This window comes from Psittacula echo (genome assembly GCF_963264785.1).
Source record: "Psittacula echo genome assembly, chromosome: 18".
Taxonomy (NCBI): Eukaryota; Metazoa; Chordata; class Aves; order Psittaciformes; family Psittacidae; genus Psittacula; species Psittacula echo.
In genome coordinates, this window is record NC_137754.1 from 1,720,411 (window position 1) to 1,742,160 (window position 21,750).

A 21,750-nucleotide genomic window follows, 5' to 3' on the forward strand; every position below is an offset into this window, starting at 1 on the left:
TGATCAGTGTAAGCTTTCCTATCAGAACCATTTAAACCTCTCCTGAGAGGGAAGGATTGTCGAGTTTAAAATCTAGGTGGCCTGTTCTGAGATAAGGAAATGGGGGAAATGCCATTTCTCTGTTGTGCTTACTAGTTTAAAATGTAGCTGATGTTAGAAGGGTGATGTTCAAGTGTTAGTTGATTTCATTATCTTGCATTTGGCCTCCCATAGTCTGCCCCTAAACTCTGCTTAACACCCTCTGTGTAGGGCGTAGGAGCATTGTCCCTGAGCCTTTGCTATCGGTGCTGAGTGGCTGCCAAGTAAGTGGTCATGCAGAATCATAACATGTATTTGGAAAAGATAATGTTGGACAAATGATTCTGCTCCCTGAAGGCTCTGGGGAAAGGCCTTTTGACTCAGAAGTGTTCCCAAACGTGTAGATGAGGCCCTCAGGGCCGTGCTTTAGTGGTGGACAATGGTTGGACTTGATGATCTTAAAGGTCTTTTCCATCCTGGTTGATTCTAAACTGAGTTGTGATGGAAATGTAGGCTAAATGGCTGCTCAGTCCAACTAATACAGAGTCTGGAGAGCAGGCTGATGCTCTCCCCTCTTCCTCGAAAGCAACGGTCTGGTTTTAGGGCAGTGCCAACACTTCATCACGCTGGTGAGGTGGTGGTTATCTAAAGGATGGCATGCAGTGTATTGGATTGGCTGGCTCTGCTTGTACCCTGGGCTTTGGCCTGTGTAGCTTTGCTTTTTCCAGCCTGCTGTGTTCTGGTTAGGACAGGACCGTCTGAGTCAGGGGATGTGCTGCAGTTGATCCCGAGTTAAACCATCTGGAAACAAAACAAGACTTGCTCAGATGCCCAGATACTGAAAACATAGATAACACCAGTGCCATATAGAAGTGTCCAGGCTGTTTCAGCACCCAAGAGCATGATATAGCTTTGCTGTGATATTTAGAAAGTGGTCATTAAGTGGTTTGAAAACTTCCATATGCAGATGCAGTGTTTTCAAAGCTCGGTGTGGAAACCCTTCGGTCAATCCTGTCTCATCCATGAACAACTGTTTAACTCGCACTGGAAACTTTTGCCTTCAGTGCAGCCTTAGGATTCAGATAATGTTTCAGCAATCAGCCCCTACTCCTGTTCTTGGGATCCCAGACTGGTTTGCATTGGAAGGGACCTTAAAGCTCATCCAGTTCAAGCCCCCTGCCACAGGCAGGGACACCTTCCACTGGAGCAGCATGCTCCAGCTTGGAAACTCTGAGGCTCTGATTTTTCTGTCCCCATTAAGAGTATACCAAACTTTTAAGGCACTTTGAGCAATGTGTGTTTTCATGGAGCTCTGGTGGTGGCTTTGGTGTCTGTTAGGATGCATGTGAACTATGGATGTTTCTTGTTTTCCAGTGGGGGAGTTTGTAAGCGATGTCCTGCTGGTGCCAGAGAAGTGCAGGTTCTTCCACAAGGAGCGGATGGATGTGTGTGAAAGCCATCAGCACTGGCATACTGTGGCCAAGGAGGTAAATGACCTGCTGTGGCAGGAATGTTTATCATGGATCCATCCCCTTGGATGTATTGGAGCACCACAGCGTTCATCTCTGGGGTCTATCATTCCCATATTGCAGCCTGCAGACTGAGGCAGAGAACAATGAAAAGGGAATTTAAAAGCACTCAAGTGACTTAAAACAAGCTGAGTTGTTCCTCACTCACCAAAGGAGCTTGCTCAGGATCATACTCTAGGATGGAGCTAGGAATTGAAGTCGGGTCTCTAGGATATTGCTTTAACCAGGGCTCATCCTTCTTTTCAGGTTAGAGAGCCACAGTGTTTATGGCTGGTTCCGATTTCCCTTGCACATTATGCATTAATCTACCTGCTGCTGCAGGGTATTTGGATGGCAGCGCTTGCTTGGGGACAATCTGAGTTTCTGGTGCCTGATTAGTGGAGGTTTTACATAAGAGATGGATTATCTTCTCAGAATAAACCTAGCCTGGGCTGTGGGGGGAGTTGTGTGGTGGTTTTTAATCTGACTAGCATAAAGGTTGCAGATTCTCTGCACACCCATTTGAGCTGGGGGTAATGAAACCAGGATGCATCTGTCAAAACAGCAGCACAGTGATCAGTGCTGTGCTAGTAAAGGTGAGGTTATAGATGCACCAGTTAAACCTATTTCTGTAAAATCCCAGGAGCAAAACCCCATCGAAATAAAGCTGTGCTGAAGGAATCCCCTTTTAATTGGGGATAAACTTGTTAATGTTGAGCATATTTAAAAGTCACTCTGCTTTTGACGGAGTTGGAGACCTTCTCCAGAGATATGTGGCTCATTTTATATCCATGCTGTAAGAAAGCAAAGCATGAAAGGGTTCTGATGGGCATAATAAAGCCTTTCTTACTTCATTCTTTTCTGGGGCACCACAAAGCCACGTATTTCCTTAGCTTACGAGACGTTTATAGACGTAAGGTCTGATCACAGTTTGCATTTGGCTTTTCCTTGAATTATCTGATTGATTTTCATCTTCAGCATGTTAAAATAATCTTGACATAAAGTCCACTGGAGTGATTATTCACTTACTGTAGTGTAAAGTGTAATAAATAAACTTTAATGAAATGGCCAGTCCAGAAATGCAAGCAGCAGCTCTGCTGCTTTGGAGTGCTCCATCCCTGGAGTTGGTACAGAATGTCCTGAGCTTAAATCTGGGACTTTCCTGGAGATGTTGTTTCATCTACAAGATTCACATCCATTTTCCTTTGATATTAGACTTGGGTTCTATGTTGCTGTTGTCTTTTTGCTGTCAAGTATAGACTGTTGGTACTAATCTCAAGATCTGTGCTAGGCAAACTGCAGCTTTATCCAAAGCAAGAGCATGATGCTGAAATGACACAAATGTGCTCCTCTTTCAGGCCTGTCTCACAGAAGGGATGATCCTGCACAGTTATGGCATGCTGCTGCCCTGTGGAGTAGACCAGTTCCATGGAACAGAATACGTATGCTGCCCTCAGGCAAAGGTTGTGGATGAGGCTCTGTCCAAAGAGGAAGAGGATGAAGATGAGGATGAAGACTATGACCTCTATAAAAGGTAGGATTGTACTAGCACAGATGGTGTCAGCTCTGTACGTGAAGTTGCTGTTAGTGAATATTTCACCCTTGTGAGGGTAGAGAGGAGAATTCCTGTGCTTTTGAATTTCCCAAAGGAGCGTCCTGAGCCTGAAATAGCCTTGCAGAAGGACAGATGACTTTGCAGCACTCCTATTAGCAGAGGAGCTAAACAGTCCCCCCCACTCCATCCTCAGACAGTCAAAAAGATTGACTGTGACAGCAGCTACCTCCCCTGATGGTAGAATTTCACTTAGTGAAAAGAAGCGGATGAGGAAATGCAAGTAACCTCCACTAAGCCAGAGGCATGGAGAAGCTCTGCCTGCAGTAGGTGTATCTGTAGTGAGGGAGGTCCCATCACTGCAGTCGATGGGCTGATCAATAGTTGCTCCATTAATTTTTCCCATCTCCTGTGTTTCTGGAACAGATGAAAAGAGAATCATGACTCTGGTACATCAGAGGTTGTCTGCAGAGTGATCAGTCTTAACTTCAAACCCTAACTTAACTGTATCCCTTCAGTGAGTTCCCTACAGAGGCAGGTGTAGAAGACATCACAGGAACGGCTGTGGAGGAGGACGAGGATGAAGAAGATGAAGGGGAGGAGGAGGAGGACGTGGTGGAAGACCGTGATTACTATTACGATAGCTACAAAGTGGATGATTACAACGAGGAGTCCCCCACAGAGCCAAGCAATGACAAGGCTGCTCCCGAAAAGGAAGTCAGCAGTGACATGAAATGTAAGAGATGTTCCAGGTTGCAGGTCTCTGGCTTCCCTGAGAGTCATCTCCTTGGTGCTAGGTTTTTGATCAAGTCACTAAATGCCACTTGGAGATTGTATTTGTCAGATAAGTTAGCAAACAGAGGAGAAGCTGATGATGCTTATGTTTCAGGTGTTGAAATTAACTCTCCAGAGCATGGGCCATATGTTTGCAGATAAACAGGAGTTCTGCTGGCAGAAAGCGCAGTGTTTGGCACGTTGAACAAGCACCTCCGTGAAGATGCAGTTTTGGGTCAGAAAAACCATACCTGCATAGGCTGCTTTTTGGAAAATCCTAGGCATTTGGGGTATACTCTGAATGTAAAATCCTAGTTTAGAGCGATCATTTTGGATTGGGTGGATGACTAGGAATAAGCTCTTCCCTGTGAGGGTGCTGAGGCGCTGGCACAGGGTGCCCAGAGAAGCTGTGGCTGCCCCATCCCTGGCAGTATTCAAGGCCAGGTTGGACACAGGGGCTTGGAGCAAGCTGCTCTAGTGGAAGGGGTTCCTCTCTGGGGCAGGGATTGGAACTGGATGAGCTTTAAGGTCCCTTCCAACCCAAACCAGGCTGGGATTCTGTGATACCAGTTTACAACAGGAAACTAAAAGCAGTGGGCCGTATTCTGCACAGGTGGCATAAAGGTGCTTCCTGGCCTTTTAAGAGGAACATATTTGGTGCTGCCTTTGTCTCAACCCTTCTCTTTCCTGCAAGAAAGTCAGCCAGCACAATTGGCGTGCTTTTATTACACAGGTGACAGAGGCTTTCTGCAGTAATAATATATACTGTGCTTAAGTGGTAGGTGCCATTGCAGAGGGCACCTGCTGGTTGTGTGGTGCCTCAGCGTTATGTGATGTTCTATCCTTTGCGTGTAGAAGTGTCTGCAGAGGAAGGAGGAGGGGAGAGGGAATGAAATTCAATTAGCTCCAGATCACTGCATCCTTGCCAGCAGTTCTTGCATCTTCCTGGTACAATGCCAGCATGCTGCAGATAATTTTACTTGCTGAGACAAGGCTTAGCTCATGTATGTACAGGACTGTTAGAGATCTGGTGTTGAAACAGCCTTGAAACCATCGGATTGGGGTGTCTGTTTTGGGATCCACAGTCTTTTTTTCCCCAAAGTGCTGTGAGGAGTTGCTAAATCACACATTGTATCTGTTCTCTTGCCTTAGAATAACCCAGTTACGTGCCTGCTCATTGTGAAGCAGCCCACATACCGTGGCTACCTGGAGTTTCAATGTTTAGCATATAGATGTTTCCAAACTGGAAAACCTAGCAGCTGAGATTGCCATGGTGATCACGTTCCTTGTGCTTAGCCTGCCTTTTCGCTTGCTCTTATACCTCACCTTTAAGACATGGAGTGGCTATCCAGGCAGAGTGCAGCCAACAGGACATGTTTGGATGCTTTAAGCGGCCCTAATGGGTTTTCCTTCCATCATGTTGGTTTTATCTTTCCATCATGCTGGGATGCCTGAGGCATAACACTGTGACATCAGCCATACAGATCCTTGCTGTTTCAGCCTCTAGCTAAGGAGAAATCACTCCTGCAGATGAGAGCTCCATGTTGGGTAACCTGGTGCTTCAAAGCACCATGTACAGTCACCTCCCCAAATAGCAAGCCTTGGGGTAAATGCTTTTGCAGTGTTGAATATCCCCCTCCAGAGCTGACAGAAGCCCTTTGGCTGGTGAAGGTATGAAGTAGAGCCACCACCATGTTGCATGAAGTGCTCAGCAGGGCTTGTGCTCATGTTCTAACCCGTCTCCACACAGCTGTCTGCTCCCAGGAGGCGATGACAGGGCCCTGCCAGGCTGTGATGCCTCGTTGGTACTTCGACCCTAACAAGAGAAAATGCATTCGCTTTATATATGGAGGCTGCGGAGGCAACAGGAACAATTTTGAGTCAGAGGAGTATTGTGTGGCTGTGTGTAAAAAGATGAGTAAGTCCTGGCTCCCACTGGCCCTTTTGCAGCTAGCCACTGTCTGTCTGGCGTTTGGTGTCTCCTCCTCCTTGCCTAGGTCAAGAGAGGACACGTGCGTAGCTTATCCTCTTGGTCCTGGTGTCTGCAGCAGTTCCGTCTGTCCTTTTGCAGCAGTCTCCTCTTGTCTCCGCTTCTCCGAGTCTTTAGGGTGAGCTTTCCTAGGGAAAGCAGCTCTGGATGTATGGTGTCTGTGCTCTCCGTTGGCTTGCAGCTCTTACTAAGGATGTAGTTGTCCTCTTCCAGATCTATAGCAGGGATTAGGAGCTGCCTCTCTTGGGAAAAGGCATAGCTTTTCTGTTTGCTTTTGCTCCAAAGGTATGGAAGGAAGCACTTGCTTTCCCTGGCGGTCTTCCATCCATACGTTTGAGCAGTCCATCCTGAAAAGTAGGCTGCTCCTCGCTGCTCTCCCGGTAGTGGGCACTTCCTTGCTATTGTATTTTGGGAAGGTATTGGAGAAGTAGCATAGAATTCAAATTCCCACTTTCAGCTTGGTTTGAAATATGAATCATGACTCAATCCCAGTGTTTTTGAGAGCTTGAGGTTTTTGGCACCAGTTTCAAGCGGCTTTTATGTCAGATGATAAAACTACCAAAACCATTTTAACCTCCTTATTAATCTTATTGTTGAACTCCAGCACTTCCACTTCAGCTCCCATAAAAGCCTTTTGAAAGGCTTTTTGTGTTATCTGGGGCTTGGCAGTCTGACTCCACAGCCATAATCCTGTTTACAGAATGGGCTTCATGCAAGTGCTTTAGATTGGGCTGATCTCACCGAGGCAGTGAAATAAAAGATGCAGATGTCAGGGGCTTTTTGTCTGAAACTTTGTCCTGTAACAGAGGGATTTGGGGCTGGAAAGAGGCTTCTCTGTGTCCAAGCATGGTTCAGGAATGCCATGAGCCGGCCTAGAATGTGGTACTGATCTCATGGTGTCCGTTGCACGCAATTGGAATGCCTGTGTGATTCTTCTCCTGAAGCCTTCAATGACATATTGGAGGGGTTTTCCACCCAAGTAACTAATGTGGTTCCTCTTTCTGCCCTCCCTCTGCTGAAGGGCAGCGATGGAGAGCATCCTGTTTGCCATAGATCCATTGGGAAAGGGCTTTGGGATGTGTAGCTTCTAAAACTGAGCACAGAAACGCGGTTCAGCGTTTCCTGAACTGCGGTTTATGGAGTACAGAGCCCCTGTTGTGGAGTTTGCATTGTGGATTATTGGATAATGCTTGGAATTATCAGCTCTGAAATTGTGTTTCTCCCCTTGTCAAAATTGAATGTCTTAAAAGATACAGACAGTCCAGTTGATTGGATGAGCCAACTTGTCACACTGAGCCTCCTTCTGTTGCTGTCTTGTCTAATATCATTGCCTGTTAGTCCTGCATGGTGCATCTGGTAGGGAAGGTAGGTTTGAAGTGTCAAATATTATGTAGTGTTTTGTGCAGACTTATTTTTAAGCTCCCTGATCATATTAATGATGTCTGGAGCCAGCTTGTCAGCGCACTGCTAATGCACAAAATGTCATTTAAGCTCCCCAAAGCTAATGTGAAAGGGAAGAGAGAACAAGTTCTTTATTCTGCAGTCCAAGTCATTCTGTTGCTGGAGCTGAACAATGCTCATCCCAGAACTAATGGGAGGACCGGTTGCCACAGTGCATTACCGTGCTTTGGGGATGATGGAACTAACTGGTGGTGTGCAGTAAATTGGCAGCTCAATGATAACCAGACCGGACTGCTGGTAGGTGGTGGTTCAGTGAACTCAGCCTGGCAGATTGTTAATGGTGCAGGAATGGAGCTTCCTTTCCCTACCTGTCCTTTGCCACCCAGGATCACAGAGTTTGGCACCGCCGCTTATCCTTACCCTCTCTTTGCAGTGCCAACCGATGATGTGGATGTCTACTTTGAAACCCCAGCTGATGACAACGAACATGCCCGCTTCCAGAAGGCAAAGGAGCAGCTGGAGGTCAGGCACCACAACCGTATGGACCGGGTGAGCATCTAGCTTTGGTGCCTTTACCAAGTGTGTTTGGACAAATTGATGGTGGACTGGTGATGATGGACTCCATGCACCAGCCTTCCGTGTTTCTTGCAACATGGCAGTTAGATTCTCCTTTCTTCAGAGTTCTGGGAGAAGGGAATCAATGAGGACATTTGGCTTGCTGCTCAGTGTGTTGAAGTGCTAGGTTTAAACGCCACTGCAGCTCTGTTTTGCTAGCCAGGCTGTACAGGGATCTGCGTGCGAAGGCAAATAAGCTCACAAAGATTGGATGTTAATTTGGGTTCTGTCCTTTCCTTGTCCAGGTGAAAAAAGAATGGGAGGAAGCAGAGCACCAAGCTGTCAATCTGCCCAAGGCAGAAAGGCAGACTCTCATTCAGGTAAGAGCTGAAGGACATGAAAGAGGGAAGTTACTGGTGCTTGGCTGCCTTCTTCTCCATAAGTGAGAGCTCGAATTGTTCAAAGCCAGCGGTCAGCTGAGATGGAAGAACAGCTTTCCTGTTCTGTCAGCAGCTGCCTTGTAGAGCAGATTTGATTCAAACGCATGCTTTGTTCTTAAAGCTGGAGATGAGCTGATACTGTGCCAGGTCCTTCCCTAAGCCCAGCAGTAGGAAGCTGTCTCACCCCTCAAGCTCAGCGACACCAGAGCCAAATTGTAACTTCAGCCCTTTGGCCTGTTCCACACTAACCAGAGGCCTCACAGCCCGGTTCAGATTGGCCCCGACTCTCTGGACACACATTTCCTGTTTGGGCAGACTTAGTGAAAACCACTTAGCCAGTAGATAAAGCTGGTTTGCTGCCAAAGTGCCAATCTTCTGCCTTATGAGGAATGTTCAGTTAGGCTGCAAAGTTAATCAGGGATATTCTCAGTATGGGATTGCTGGGGGCAGGCTCTTCTGGCAGGGACAACTGTGTGAAGTTCCCTCAAAGCAATATCCATCTGAAGTGATTGACCCTGCTTTGGATTTCAGCCTGGCACATGGTTTTATCTCTAGATTTTTTTTAACACAAGCCACTGTTTGGAAGTAGGGGCAAGTCTAAAAGAGTTTGTCATCATCTCTGTTGAAACATAACAACGCTTGATGGACTTCTGTGGTTCGTTTGGAGATGTGGGTTATGACCTTTCTAATAGACTATATAGAGGTTGGTCCGAAGGAGGACTGATGAACCATCCCCTACATGATACCTCTGTGAACTTCTGCAAGTTCAGATTGTTGCTTCTATGCTGAAGGGATCAATCCTGTTTCCATATTGCAAGGTCAAGGGAAAGAGTTAATACCAAGTCATTAGCTCAACACAGCTGGATCTCCCAACATGAGCCACATGTGTTCTTCAGACCTCAGAAATGCCTTGTGAAGGCAGTTTGGAAGACAAATAGTCACTGTTCAATTTGCAAAGCGGAAATCTGCATCAACATTTCACAGCGCCCTTCTCCCCTGCTATGAATACCTAGGACACGCAGTGTGACAGGCTCCCTTTGTTCACAGGAGGAGTGAGAATAGGTGATCCTGATGCCTGCAGCGCCTTTCATGCACGTTCTTTGTTGCAGCACTTCCAGGCAATGGTGAAATCCCTGGAGAAGGAGGCAGCAAGCGAGAAGCAGCAGCTGGTGGAAACTCACCTTGCTCGTGTGGAAGCGATGCTGAACGATCGCCGCCGCATCGCTCTGGAGAACTACCTGGCTGCCCTGCAGGCTGACCCACCGCGGGTGAGTTTCATTGCAGGCTGCAAGGTGAGAACACTGCCTGGGGCTTGCCAAGGCAGAAGCTGGGAATAGGCTCTGTAAAGCTTTCTCCAGCATGGCCATTTGTGCAGACTTAGCTGTGGGTCTCCAAACTGACTCCTCCATTCTGTCTGGTTAAGAAACCCACCGCTTTGTTCAGTGTGCATAAGGCACAATAGCTCTAACAGACTTGACATAAAAGAAAATGGGTATTTTCTCAAGTCCTGTGAATTGGCTCCAATGGATCTGAACTCTTCCCTTCCTCCAATCCCACAGCCCCACCGCATCCTGCAAGCTCTGAAGCGCTATGTTCGTGCTGAGAACAAGGACCGGCTGCACACCATCCGCCACTACCAACACGTCCTGGCAGTTGACCCAGAAAAGGCTGCACAGATGAAATCTCAGGTATAAGAACGTTTCTGTCAAAGGAGGCATTGTTAGCTAGGCCTGGCTGTCAGAGGGTTTGGAAACTGTGCATTTGCTGGGTGCTATAGCAGCTTCTTATTCGTGTGCAGAGATCTTTGTGTCATCATGTGCTGTCTGTACAAGTTTCCTCGGTGCTTAGTGCTCAAAATAGGAATTCTGGTGTATACAGGAATTTTTGTTGGTGACAAGGACATGCCTAGGGGTTTAGAACTAGTTTGGTATCATTTTTGTGTTTCCTTTTGTGAAACACCCATGAATTTGCTGGGGACTTGGTCATCCTTGAACCTGCCTCACTTCTTCCAGTACCTCATGTCTATGTGTTACTTTCATCAGGCTTCTTTTTCACATGCCTCTGTTTTGGGCTTGTGGGAATCTTTTGTGCCTCTGTAGAGTTATGCCTTGATTCCGAAGCATAATACATAACCCTTGCCAAGCACTCGATCATCATTGTTGGCTATAATAGAAAGCCTATTTTTGATGAGTTTATTTTGTGCTGTTGCGATACATTTTACTCCTGAACAGCCAGATTGTGCTGGGTAGTGTCTGTGAATATGCTGCTTCAAGTGGATGTCAAACCTGGCCATTGGTACTTGTAAGAGGAGCTGCAGATATTCCTCAAGTCCTTTGAATTACATCCTAGCACTGGATTTTCACAGCCCACCTTTAAAAAGGTGGAAGATGTACTGAAAGGCCTAAGCAAGAGTCAAGATAAGAATGTCCAGTTAATGTTAAACAGATGTGTTCATAAGGGTATGTCCTTTCACAAGGTCAGAGAGCAGCAGAGAGCACTGACTGCATCCAGTTGCAGCTTCAGGAATGTAACCTGTGTTCCACCAGTCCCAGTTAGGGGTGGGTTTGCTGCTTTTGACTTCTCTTTGAGCTCTGTAATGCATGAAAGATGTGCCAGAATAGAAGAGAATGGAAAGCTGCAAGGAGACAAGGTGGTGGAGCTCATCCAAATGGAAAGAGAGAGGAAAAAAATAACCTCATTACTTGGCTTTATAACCAGTGAATGGAAATATCGTGGTTTAAGAGCAAGACAGGGACTGGAGCCTGTTACTATCACCTCTAGTGAGGTGTAGAGTCATGTTGCAGTGATTTCGTAGAAGCAAACCTCACCCTTGGAGATGTCCTGGTGGTTTCCTGTTATTCCTGGGTGCTATCAGTGTACCTTCAGCCCTTGTCCCTCAGGTTATCTGCCACTGCTGCTCTGATTCTTGCCAAGCTGCACATCCTGGTGGTATTTAGAAGCTGCTGTTTGCCTTGCGGTGTGGAATACGCGATAGCTGTTTTCAGAGGCAGCTTAGCACAGCAAGCGCAGCCTTTTGTTCTGGTGCTGCCAAAGCCCAAGAGAGCCCGTGTGAACTGTATTCTTAAGCTAAAACCTAAACAGTCCTTAATTCATTCTGAAGGCTGCAGTGTCAACAGATCGACAGGGGAGGGATGTGGGTGGGACAGTTCAATTTCCATTCCCTTTGCTTTTCAGGGACACTTTAAGCGCCTCGATCGATTCCCTTGATTGACAAGCTGCCACATGTAAAATTAAATAGCTTTCATCCTCGCTCTTAAAGGTCAGGCACACGTCAGACTGTAAAACAGGGCCTTTCAACTCCTTTATTTCAGCGTTAGGGTGTCCAGATACGTGGTTTTTGTTGTCTACGTGATCCCTGATTATGCAGCACCCTCTTCAGATCAGGCTTGACTTCACCAGCGAATTAAATATGCTGGGGAAGAGCGATTTGAGGTTGCCTGCAGTTGGAATTCATTTCTCAGATGAAGGGAGAATGCTGTTGGCAGGGAGTGGGTGTAGTGGGTGTAAGACAAATGTAATGCCACCGTTGTTCTGAAAGGCACCTTTGTTCTGCAACCAGAGTTGATAAATAATATTGTCTACTCCCTTTGTGTGTATCTCTTCTAGTAGTCAGGAATGATAATCCATTTAATAAAGCACTTGCTTGTAGCTGCTGCAGGAAATGAATTATGACCGTGTCTGGCGTATGGGAAATACCAGCTCCAGCATTTCCAGTGGAGAGCTGGTTACAGCAGGAGTCAGCCACATCCTCTCTGTCTGCTCCCAACCCTTCCCAAAATACGGAGAGGACCACGCACAAATGATCAGTTCCAGCAGTGATGTGTTAGAGACTATCACGCATGGAATGGGACTAGAAGGACCCATGTCCCATTCTGTTGTCTGTGATGGTAGACCCATCACCAGTAGCAGATGCTTAATGAAACAAGTGAAGGACTGGTACCAACTGAGTGACTGACAGTCTTTGCCTCCTCCAACACACTCTTGTACATCTGCAGGTGATGACACATCTCCATGTGATTGAGGAGCGGATGAATCAAAGCTTGTCTTTGCTCTACAAGGTGCCATATGTGGCTGAAGAAATCCAGGATGAGATTGGTGAGTGTCTCTGTGCCAACTCAACTCATCCCTGTGTTAGACAAGCTTTCATAGCAAGCTCCAAAAAGATGGCTAGCTCCTTTGAGGGGATGCCCTCAACAACAGGCTTAGGCTTAGGTACCACAGGGCAGATACTCTCAGGGTTTTAGAAGCAGAGAATCACGGAATGGGATTGGGTTAGAAGGGACCTTAAAGCTCATCCAGTTGCAACCCCTTGCCACAGGCAGGGACATCTTCCACTAGAGCAGCTTGCTCCAAGCCCCTGTGTCCAACCTGGCCTTGAACACTGCCAGGGATGGGGCAGACACAGCTTCTCTGGGCACCCTGTGCCAGCACCTCAGCACCCTCGCAGGGAAGAGCTTCTGCCTAAGAGCTCGTCTCAATCTCCCCTCTGGCAGGTTAAAGCCATTCCCCTTGGCCTGTCCCTACAGGCCCTTGTCCAAAGCCCCTCTCCATGTTTCCTGCAGCCCCTTTAGGCACTGGAGCTGCTCTAAGGTCTCCCCTTCAGGAGCCTTCTCTTCTCCAGGCTGAACCAGCCCAACTCTCTCAGCCTGGCTCCAGAGCAGAGCTGCTCCAGCCCTTGGAGATCATCATGGGTCTCCCCTGGACTCACTGGAGCAGGTCCACAGCTGACTGGCAATGTTTTGCAACACATCCACAGCAGCCTGTACCTAAGAACTTCCACTGTCAGTATCAAAAAAAGCCAACAGCATTCCAAATAGCAAAGTCGTCTCTCAAAAGAAAATCAAAAGGATCCATAAAACCAGGCAGATGCTTTCCTGCTTTATAGTTTAATCCCATCTTGCCAAAGCCTCTTGCCACCTCAGACCCCTTGGCTCTTATTTGTATGTATTTCTAGGCGATGCCTTTACTTAAGAATCCCAGATGAGACTTGGGAGCATGCAAGTTAAGATAACCTGGCAGCCCTCAGCAGCATTCCCTGCAGCCCTGCCTCAGCTCCGTGCAAGCCATCTGCCCCTTCCTGTCCTTGCCAGGCGTTGTGCAGTTTGTATAATATTTCCTCTTACTCCTTTCAGATGAGCTGCTTCAGGAGCAACACGCAGACATGGATCAGTTCACATCCTCCATTTCGGAATCCCAGGTGGATGTCAGAGTGAGCTCTGAGGAGAGTGAAGAAATTCCCCTGGAGGGCAAACCTTTCCGTCCATTCCAGGTGAAAACCTTCCCAGCCTTGCCTGAAAATGAAGGTATGTGGAACTGGAAACTGGCTTTACACAACAGAGGTGCTTTTACCTTAGGCTGAGATTCGTGGAACAGAAAGCTCCATCCCTTTGGGTGATCCAAGAGCAAAGCAGCTGTCCCAGCAGTGCCCCTGGAAAGAGGCAGTGCCACTTGTAATCTGCGCTGAGCTTCTCTCTTGGTTTTCCCATTCTTCTCTTGGCAAAGCTGGTTTCTCTCTTCCCATTTTGCAGGGAGTTTCCCATTCTGACTGCGTGACTTGACTCTGCAATGCCTTTTCAGTCTTTAAGCAAATTGCTCTCATGTTATATGAAGTCTTTGTGCCCTGTTGAAGGGCTGCAGGAATTCTCTTGATTTAAAGCTGTATTCTGTTGTAGTGTTGGGTGTTGACAGCTGGTGTGTGTGTGTGTGTGTTGACTTTATAAACGCTTGGACAGAGTCCTGAGCTGAAAGAAGGCTGAGGACTAAAAGCTTTTCCCAGGCTCTGAGTCAGAAATCATGCACAAGCCTTTTCCTTTCTCTCTTAATCTCCTTTCTCTGCTATTTTTGTTTTTGTTTTCCCTCCTGCTAGATCCTCAGACGGATTTGTACCACCCAATGAAAAAAGGTTGGTTCTAAGCTGCTCCCTCACAGTGCTTTCGATCACTCTCCTACCTTCTCAGTGTGTCTGATAGCTTCATGTTAGTTCCATACTCACCTTGGTTTTCATTTCCCTGCTCTCATTTAGATCAGTAACTTTCAGCTGTGCTTGTTTAGGCCTAGTGTTAAAGATATGAGCTAGTTTGAGCATCTCATTGAGTGTGTGTGTTCCCCCCTGCCAGGCTCACAAGGTGTCTTGGAGTAGCTTTTTTGCCCTCGAGAAACCTAGCAGGCTGCCTGCAGCATCTCCAGTTGGGCACTGGGCAAAATAAAGCTCACTGTGATGATGGAAGAGTCTGGAGGCTCTTGTCCCTGCTGCGGAATCCGTTCTTGCTGACAGCACTAAACTAGGAACCGGTGCCACAGCAGGCATGGGTTGTGTTTCCTGGCTAAGTGTCCTCATAGATACCATAGAGTGCAGCTAGTATGGGACATGTGAATTAGGAGATTCCTTCTTTGTGGTCTCCTCAGCATCCCCTTTCCAATCGTAGCATCTCTCCATACTGATAACGTCCTGTGTGATTATCCATTTCTCATTTAGCTCCTTATTAATGCTGCAGGAGCTCAGTGCCTGGCTAAATGGGGCAGCCTGGGCTGGAAAAGCAGCATAGAAATACTGGCATTAAATTAACTCCTTCATTAGTGGTACAGTCTCAGGTGAAGATGAGGCCTGGCTGATCTGCTACCATGGATCTCATTCCTGAAGTGGAAATTGCAGGCTACCTGCTAAGATGCTCTTGCAGAGCAGTGGTAGGTGTGCTGTGCGTGGGAAGTAAACCCAGCATTTTAATGTGCCTTTGGTTACAAACACATTGTGCAGAATCTCAAAGGGAGAGCAAAGGATTTTGCTAATAACATTGAAAATGAGCACAGATAGTTTTGTAACACAGTGAAGGCCAGAAAGCTTGGAACTATTCTCATTATCGCGACAAATGTAAGTCACCTTCATCTGTCATGTGGAGCAGCATACAGCTGATTCAGTGCACTGGCTGCTCTGGAAGGAATTAGGACAGCCTTTAGTTTGATTATTCTTCCTTTGGACAAGTGCTTTGTTGACTTCAAGGTGATCAATATAGGCTGGTGCTCCCCATTTCATAGAATCATAGCATGCTTTGGGTTGGAAGGGACCTTAAAGCTCATCCAGTTCCAACCCCCTGCCATGGGCAGGAACACTTCCACTAGAACAGCTTGCTCCAAGCCCCATAGGAGAGTTTCTGATGACTTAGGGACAAAGATTATATCTGCACTTGCTCCCTATCTCTACACTGAATTTCAGGAGGGCTGCTAGGGAGCCTTGTGGGGGATGTTGAGCATGTGTGTGGGTTTCTTTCCCCTGGGAAGTATAGAGTCTAAACTGTGCCTGTGAGCTACATAGAACTGGATCTGTTACTTGGTACAGCACTCTGTGACAAATAGCAAAGCTCAGAACTCCCAGCCCTGGAGACTCTGCTGTGTTGGCTCCTGAGGATTGACTAAAGCAGCCATAGGCCAAAAGCTGACACAGTAGTTCTCCAAAAGTTATTTGTGGCTGATCTCTCCAGTGAGTGCCCATCATTGCCTTTCACAATAGCATGACCTGCTTGGGCAGCTGCGAGAAGTCAGACCGGCAGCCTTGGCCGTGTTTGGAATCTGATTACTGTCTCCAAAGAGCTGGATAGGGAAAGGGGATGTACAAAACCCTGAGATGCTTCTTTTGGGAGGAGCTGCAGTGAAACCTTAGTTTCCTTTGCGTTTTCAGGCAGTAAAAACTTGCCTTGGAGCCAAGCAGCCTTTCCTTGCATCTCATCAAAGAACACACTGCCAATTTCAGCAGTGGCTGACATAATGTCTTAGGCAACCTGCAAGCTCAGCAGCCTGTGGAGAGGTGTATGCAGGCACTGGCCAAGTGTTAAGTGCTGTAGCAGTATTGCCCCCACCTCATGCTCTGCGCTGGGGAGACCCCGCTGTAGATTTGAGGCTTTGCTCTCCTCCTGCTTTTGCATTAGGGAAGTTTAGGTGTTGTGAAGGGCGTTGTGTTGTCCCTGCAGATAATGGAAACCAGGCTTTCTCCTGGTGTGCTGTGTTATGTTAGGTCTTTGTATCTTGCATCAAACTCTTCTCTTATTGATCCAATCTATTTATAAACACTTCAGATCTGAGCAGTTTATGCAGAGCAGCTGCCTCCTGTTAATTGATATTCCTCTCTTGATCCTATGCTAGTTTCAGCCTAGAAATGGGTGAGTGATGTTCTGGTATGAAGGCTAGCTCTTTGCTCCTCCCTTGCAATGGGATTTATTGTTTCTGGGCTTGTGCCACATAAGGGACAGCAGCTCATTACGGAGCTGGGTGACCTTGACATTCCCATTCCGGAGGCGCTTGCTGATGCGCTTGGTTGCAAAAGAATGGGTGCCAGCATTCCCTATGTGCTGGCTCGAAGCATGGAGATGTGTGTCTCCAGCATGGGGTCATGGTGAGGTGGTGCTGACCCCAGGTGACATCTGCAGAAAGGAACTGCTCACTCACACTTTAACACGTTGCCTTGAACCTTCTAACAGCAGCACTTAGCGGTAGATGGTATTTGTGGATTGACACCTCAGCCTGGTTTTGGTGAGTCTTGTCTGCTCCTCTCATTGCCACCTCATTCCCACCCATTAACAGAACCCCCCCAGTCACTTGTCACTGTAGCATAGTTTCCGAGCTCCCCTTCTGACACAACAGCATGAAGACAGGTTAATAATCAGCGGTCCATGTGGTTAAATACATTAGCCATGGCAGCTCTGCAAAGAGTAGGTAACCCTTCCCAAAGTCACTGAGTAATGGTTCGTGCCTTGCCCTTCTGGTGCAGGTTCTGGCATGACTGAGCTGGATGGGCTGATCGGCGCTGAAGAAAAGGTGATTAACAGCAAGAAGAAAGTGGATGAAAATGTGGTGAGCCCTCCACCTTTATTTTGTAAAGCTGAGATTGCTGGGCACACTAATTAGTGTAATAGCAGTGGCTTGTTTCCATGCTTGCAGAATGTCACTGCATTCGTTATCCATATGGTGTGGGGGAGTCAGTTTTCTGACTTTTGTAGGCTCTTAATAGTGCTTAGCATCAGAAGGGTGGGAGGCTGAGGGAAGGAAAGAGATGTAGATCTCTGGCAGTCTGAGCTGGAGATTGGTCTGATTTAGTAACTGCTTTCCCAAGCAGAGACCCTCTGCATGGCTTGATTGGAGCTAGGTCTGCACACACCATGTGATCCAGCTGTCTTCCCACCTATTTTTCATGGCAAGAAAGGCCCTGCTGCCTTCTGAAGGGGTGCAAGCTGGTTGGTATTAGCTCCATCAACAGTGTACAGAACTCATGAGGTTCTCGTGGCAGCCTTGCCTCAGTTTCCTGGGTTAAAAACCCAACACGGTGGACTTTGGAGAGTTTCCTTTCAATATTGTTATTATAGAATCATAGAATCACAGAATGGTTTGGGTTGGAAAGGACCTTAAGATCCTGTAGTTCTAACCCCCAAAAAAGGGGGTTTTTAAAGCCACAGGTTAGATCTTCCACAGCAGAAGCGCTGTGTCCAAAGGCGGGTTTTCATTTGGGCCTTTAGTTTGAGGTAGCCTGAGTGTCCAGATGGCTGCAGTACTCACTTTAAATGTTGGAGAACAGTTGAGAGATGTTCTGAGTCTTTGGTAGTCTTCATTAAAGGTCTCTTGCGTGCCTCCACATCCCTTCTGTCTTGTATGGCTCCCTTCATAGAGCACTTTTGTGGCTGTTCTCAGGTCATCGACGAAACCCTGGATGTGAAGGAGATGATTTTCAATGCAGAGCGTGTCGGTGGGCTGGTGGACGAGCCGGTACGTACGTGGCTACCGAGTCCAGCAACGGGCAGGCTCCTGAAGCTGAGGTTTGGTTCCTGTGTGGTGCTGAATTTGAGGTTTGGTGCCTTGACACTGCTCTTGGGAGGTCACGCAGCACCCACTTTGCTGCGTAGCGGTGTGAGCAGTAAATACACATGAGAACCTGACCTGTCTCTTGTGGAAATGTTTTGTGGGATGGAGAAGCAGTGTGGGTCACTGCCTGAGCAGGGGAACAGGTTTGTGTTGATTATCCTTTTGGTGAAGTGTTTAGAGGTGAGATATTTACCCTATCCAGTGTAATCAGTCGTGTCTTGATACCACAGATGGTTAAAGAGCTTTTAGGTCTTTATGCCGCCTTTTTGGTTTAGCAGCGCATCTCCCTCACTGCTCTTCCTCCACTTTCTCCGTTGTTCTCTTCCCTCCAGGATAATGACAACTCCCTCCGTGATGACTTCAGTTTCAGCAGCAGTGCCCTCATTGGCCTTTTGGTGATTGCTGTTGCCATAGCTACTGTTATAGTCATCAGCTTGGTGATGCTGAGGAAGAGGCAGTATGGGACCATCAGCCATGGGATTGTGGAGGTGAGAAACGACTCCTGCTCCATAACTGAGGAAGAAAATAGTCAGCACGGAATCACATGTTGTGTGTAGGGGGCGAAGATGGCAGGAGCTGCCAAGCCATCAGCAGCTCCACTCCTAGCTAGATGGGGCTTAACTCTGTAGATACTGACACGTTCATCACTTACGTGTTAGCATGCAGGTGTCGGTCATCGGCGTGCCATGGTGGGATCTGTCACTTCGCAGCTGTATTCCCGGATCACAAGGAATTCAGTTAGGTTTCCCTGTCTGGCTCAGGGTAGGATTTAGCAGTAAATAAGCTTTTCAGGTGGTATCTTTAGCAGGGGAGTAAGTCAGTCAATCTGTAGCAATTTGTCCTCCCGCCTAATGTAACAGCTATTAAGACGAAGCGAGGTTCCTCCTCCTTCTGCTCCCAACATGCACATTTCTAATGATGACTTAATGGAGTCTGGAGAAAGCTGCGTTTCCCCTTTGCCCAACTGATGCAGGAAATCATAATGACCTCTCTAATGAGAGAAGCAGGTCCCACGCTTGTAACGTTGGCTCACTTAGGAAGAGATTTGTGCAGAACATCTCCAAATAGGCAGTAGCAGGCAGGAGGCGTTAGTGCCTGAACAGGGAACTCTGTTAAGCTGATTAATTTTTGTGGCTTAACCTTTTTCTCCTGTTTGCTGCTTGCTGTGTGCCCATCAGCGTGTGCCCGTCAGCTCTTGGTACTGTGAATAAGGCCTTCAGGGTCCTCCTTTGAGCAGTAACCCTCTGTTCTTCCCAAAGGTTGACCCGATGCTTACCCCAGAAGAGCGGCATCTGAGCAAGATGCAGAACCATGGCTACGAGAACCCCACTTACAAATACCTGGAGCAGATGCAGATATAAAAGAGATGAAGATACAGCAGCCCTGGCTGGGAAAGGCTCAGGGCAGAGGGCCAAAGTGGTCCAGCGTTTTGGATCAACTACTGACCAACAGTTGCTTCGAGAGGACTTCATCTTACATTCAGAACTCCTGGATCATTAAGACTATAATTACTACTGTAGAGTTGCAATTTCCATTCTTTTAAATGGGTGAAGAAATGATAATATAACAATATGATATATAAATCTCCTTAAATGGGAAAAAATGGATCTATTGCAGATATTTGACTGAGATGTAGTTTTCTTTTTGGGTTTTTTTTGTTTGTTTGTTTTTTTTAAATAATCTGGGCAATCCCAGTTCCGTTGTTCTGATGTCTGATACAAGCTCTATATATAGAAAATGGGAAATGTGGGGTTTTATTTCAGACAGACCACCTGCATATTGAGGGCTTTGTCCCAGCCCGCCTTGTAAAAAGGAGACACTTGTGGCTCTTAAGTCGTTTTGGCTTTTATACATGAAAGCAGTGTTTGGGTTTTCCTTTGGAGTTTTGATTCGCAAGTGAATTTCACTGGGAGTTGCAAAGAGATTCGTTTAGGCATAGGAGCTGTGACACAGACGGAAGCAATTGGGAATGGAAACTAACAAAAACCCCTGATAACAAGGAAAAAAAAAAGAGAAAAAAAGAGTAAAAAAAATAAAGGAGACCCCCCCCCCCCCCCCCCCATCTTCATATGCCAGTGGTGTGCACCCTGCTGCTTAGCAGCCTGGGCTCTAGGAATCAAAGACTCCCTGGAGGCAAGGAGTTAAAAGGCTTCTAGCATCTCTGTGTATTGCTCTTCTAGTGGAATGTTAGAACATGGTTTGTGCATCCTGGGGTCTGCACATTCCCCCTGCCAGAGTCAGTTCTGCTCTAGAGTTGGAAGTTCCTGGGTATTGAATTGAAATCCTCTGTTCAGAACCAGTTTCCTTCAGTCCTCACCTGGCATTAACAGCCCCTTCTCGCTACTACTTTCTAATTGCCCCCCAGCTCTCCTGCCTCACCAATGTGGTAAGTAGCTGAGAGTCTCAGCTTGTGGAGCCTTTGCATCTCTCTGGGTGCCGTTGGGCCACGGGCACGGTTCTGGGTGCCTTTGCCCAGAGGTGACAAATCCCTGCAAGGTTCAGCCCCTCTGGGAGCTGCCGAATGTGGAATTCGCTGCAACTGGGGAGGGAAGAGGGACGAGGTGCCTGCTTGAAGGGCAATGAGATGCATAGGCCCCGAGAAGAAGAACAAAAGGGGTGGCATTCCACTCACCATCATGTCTTTGTAATGCTTGTATAGTTGGTGTTAATGCTCACGGCTTTTTTAAATCTGGAGGTTCTGGTAACCTGTGGTGTATTTTTTCTATTTTTTCCTGTGATTTTTCTTTTGTTCCCTCCCCCCCTCCGTGTCTCTTCCCACTATGCACAGATTTACCTGCAAACTCCTTCGTGTGGTCTGTGGGGAATGTACAGAGTTTAAACACATCAATAAACACTTTAACTTCCAGAGCGTTTCTTCTCTTTCTTGCCGGGCTCGCCTCATTTCCCTCTCATCCCTTGCCGAACCTGTGCAGCTCTAACCCCCCCTCTTTGTCCAGTGAGAAGGAACATGATGACATTGAGAACATTGAGCTGTGTGCCCTGAGGCGTTTGTGGTGTTCTCCAACCCTGTTGACCTTCATGGGGAGAAGGAGGCACGACTGAACCAACACCAGGACTCCTGATGAGCACCGTGTCCTCGCTCTGCAGGTCAGTGAGAGCTGATGGTTGTCCTCTGCCTATTCATCCAAGGTACCCTGAGTGGTTCTGGGGTGGAACAGCTCCCTGGGTGAAGGGAGCCACTGGCAAGGCCTCGAACCAAGTGAAGCCAAAGCACTCTGCAGTACCAAGCTGCTCCTGCTGTGCTTCCCAGTGAGGTGTAGGAGCAGATCCAGGTCTGGCTTCCAGGACACCCCAAGCTCGCAGCCTGTGAAGCTGTCAGTGCTCCTGTGTGTGCTGTCCCTCATGACCAAAGAGTCGTTGCCATTGAATTGGTGATGTAGGATGCCAAGAGACACAATGAATCTTCCTCCCCATTGATCTGAGCAGTTCCCAATAGGTCTGAATGAAGAGGGGGAGAGGGGGTAGGAGGAAATGTGAAGGTTTAGCCATTTGGAATAGGAAGCAAACAGTCGTTGTTTCCTGTTTCTCCTTAAATGCTGTCCTTGGTGCCACTGGAACTTCCATGTTCTGGTTAAATTATGCAGACACCATAGGAAGGAGCAGATGCTGTCCTAGAAACCGCCGTCT

General features: G+C 47.4%; 1 protein-coding gene across 6 annotated transcripts in view; it reads left to right on the forward strand.

Moving 5' to 3' along the window:
- The window catches only part of APLP2 (amyloid beta precursor like protein 2), a 44,158-nt gene extending 23,190 nt beyond the window's left edge, over positions 1-20,968 (forward strand). Inside the window, exons 4-18 of one of the 6 annotated variants that reach the window (XM_080631669.1) lie at positions 1,393-1,505; positions 2,885-3,060; positions 3,597-3,814; positions 5,603-5,770; positions 7,677-7,792; positions 8,104-8,178; positions 9,348-9,506; positions 9,798-9,926; positions 12,255-12,354; positions 13,392-13,562; positions 14,126-14,161; positions 17,018-17,100; positions 17,932-18,006; positions 18,435-18,590; positions 19,362-20,968. In XM_080631669.1, the coding sequence (XP_080487795.1) occupies positions 1,393-1,505; positions 2,885-3,060; positions 3,597-3,814; positions 5,603-5,770; positions 7,677-7,792; positions 8,104-8,178; positions 9,348-9,506; positions 9,798-9,926; positions 12,255-12,354; positions 13,392-13,562; positions 14,126-14,161; positions 17,018-17,100; positions 17,932-18,006; positions 18,435-18,590; positions 19,362-19,463 (1,877 nt within the window). In that variant the 3' untranslated portion in view covers positions 19,464-20,968. The remainder of the gene's footprint in view (positions 1-1,392; positions 1,506-2,884; positions 3,061-3,596; positions 3,815-5,602; positions 5,771-7,676; positions 7,793-8,103; positions 8,179-9,347; positions 9,507-9,797; positions 9,927-12,254; positions 12,355-13,391; positions 13,563-14,125; positions 14,162-17,017; positions 17,101-17,931; positions 18,007-18,434; positions 18,591-19,361) is intronic. The other 5 variants (XM_080631670.1, XM_080631671.1, XM_080631672.1 and 2 more) reach the window with 5 other exon arrangements.
- Positions 20,969-21,750: the final 782 nt, after the last annotated feature.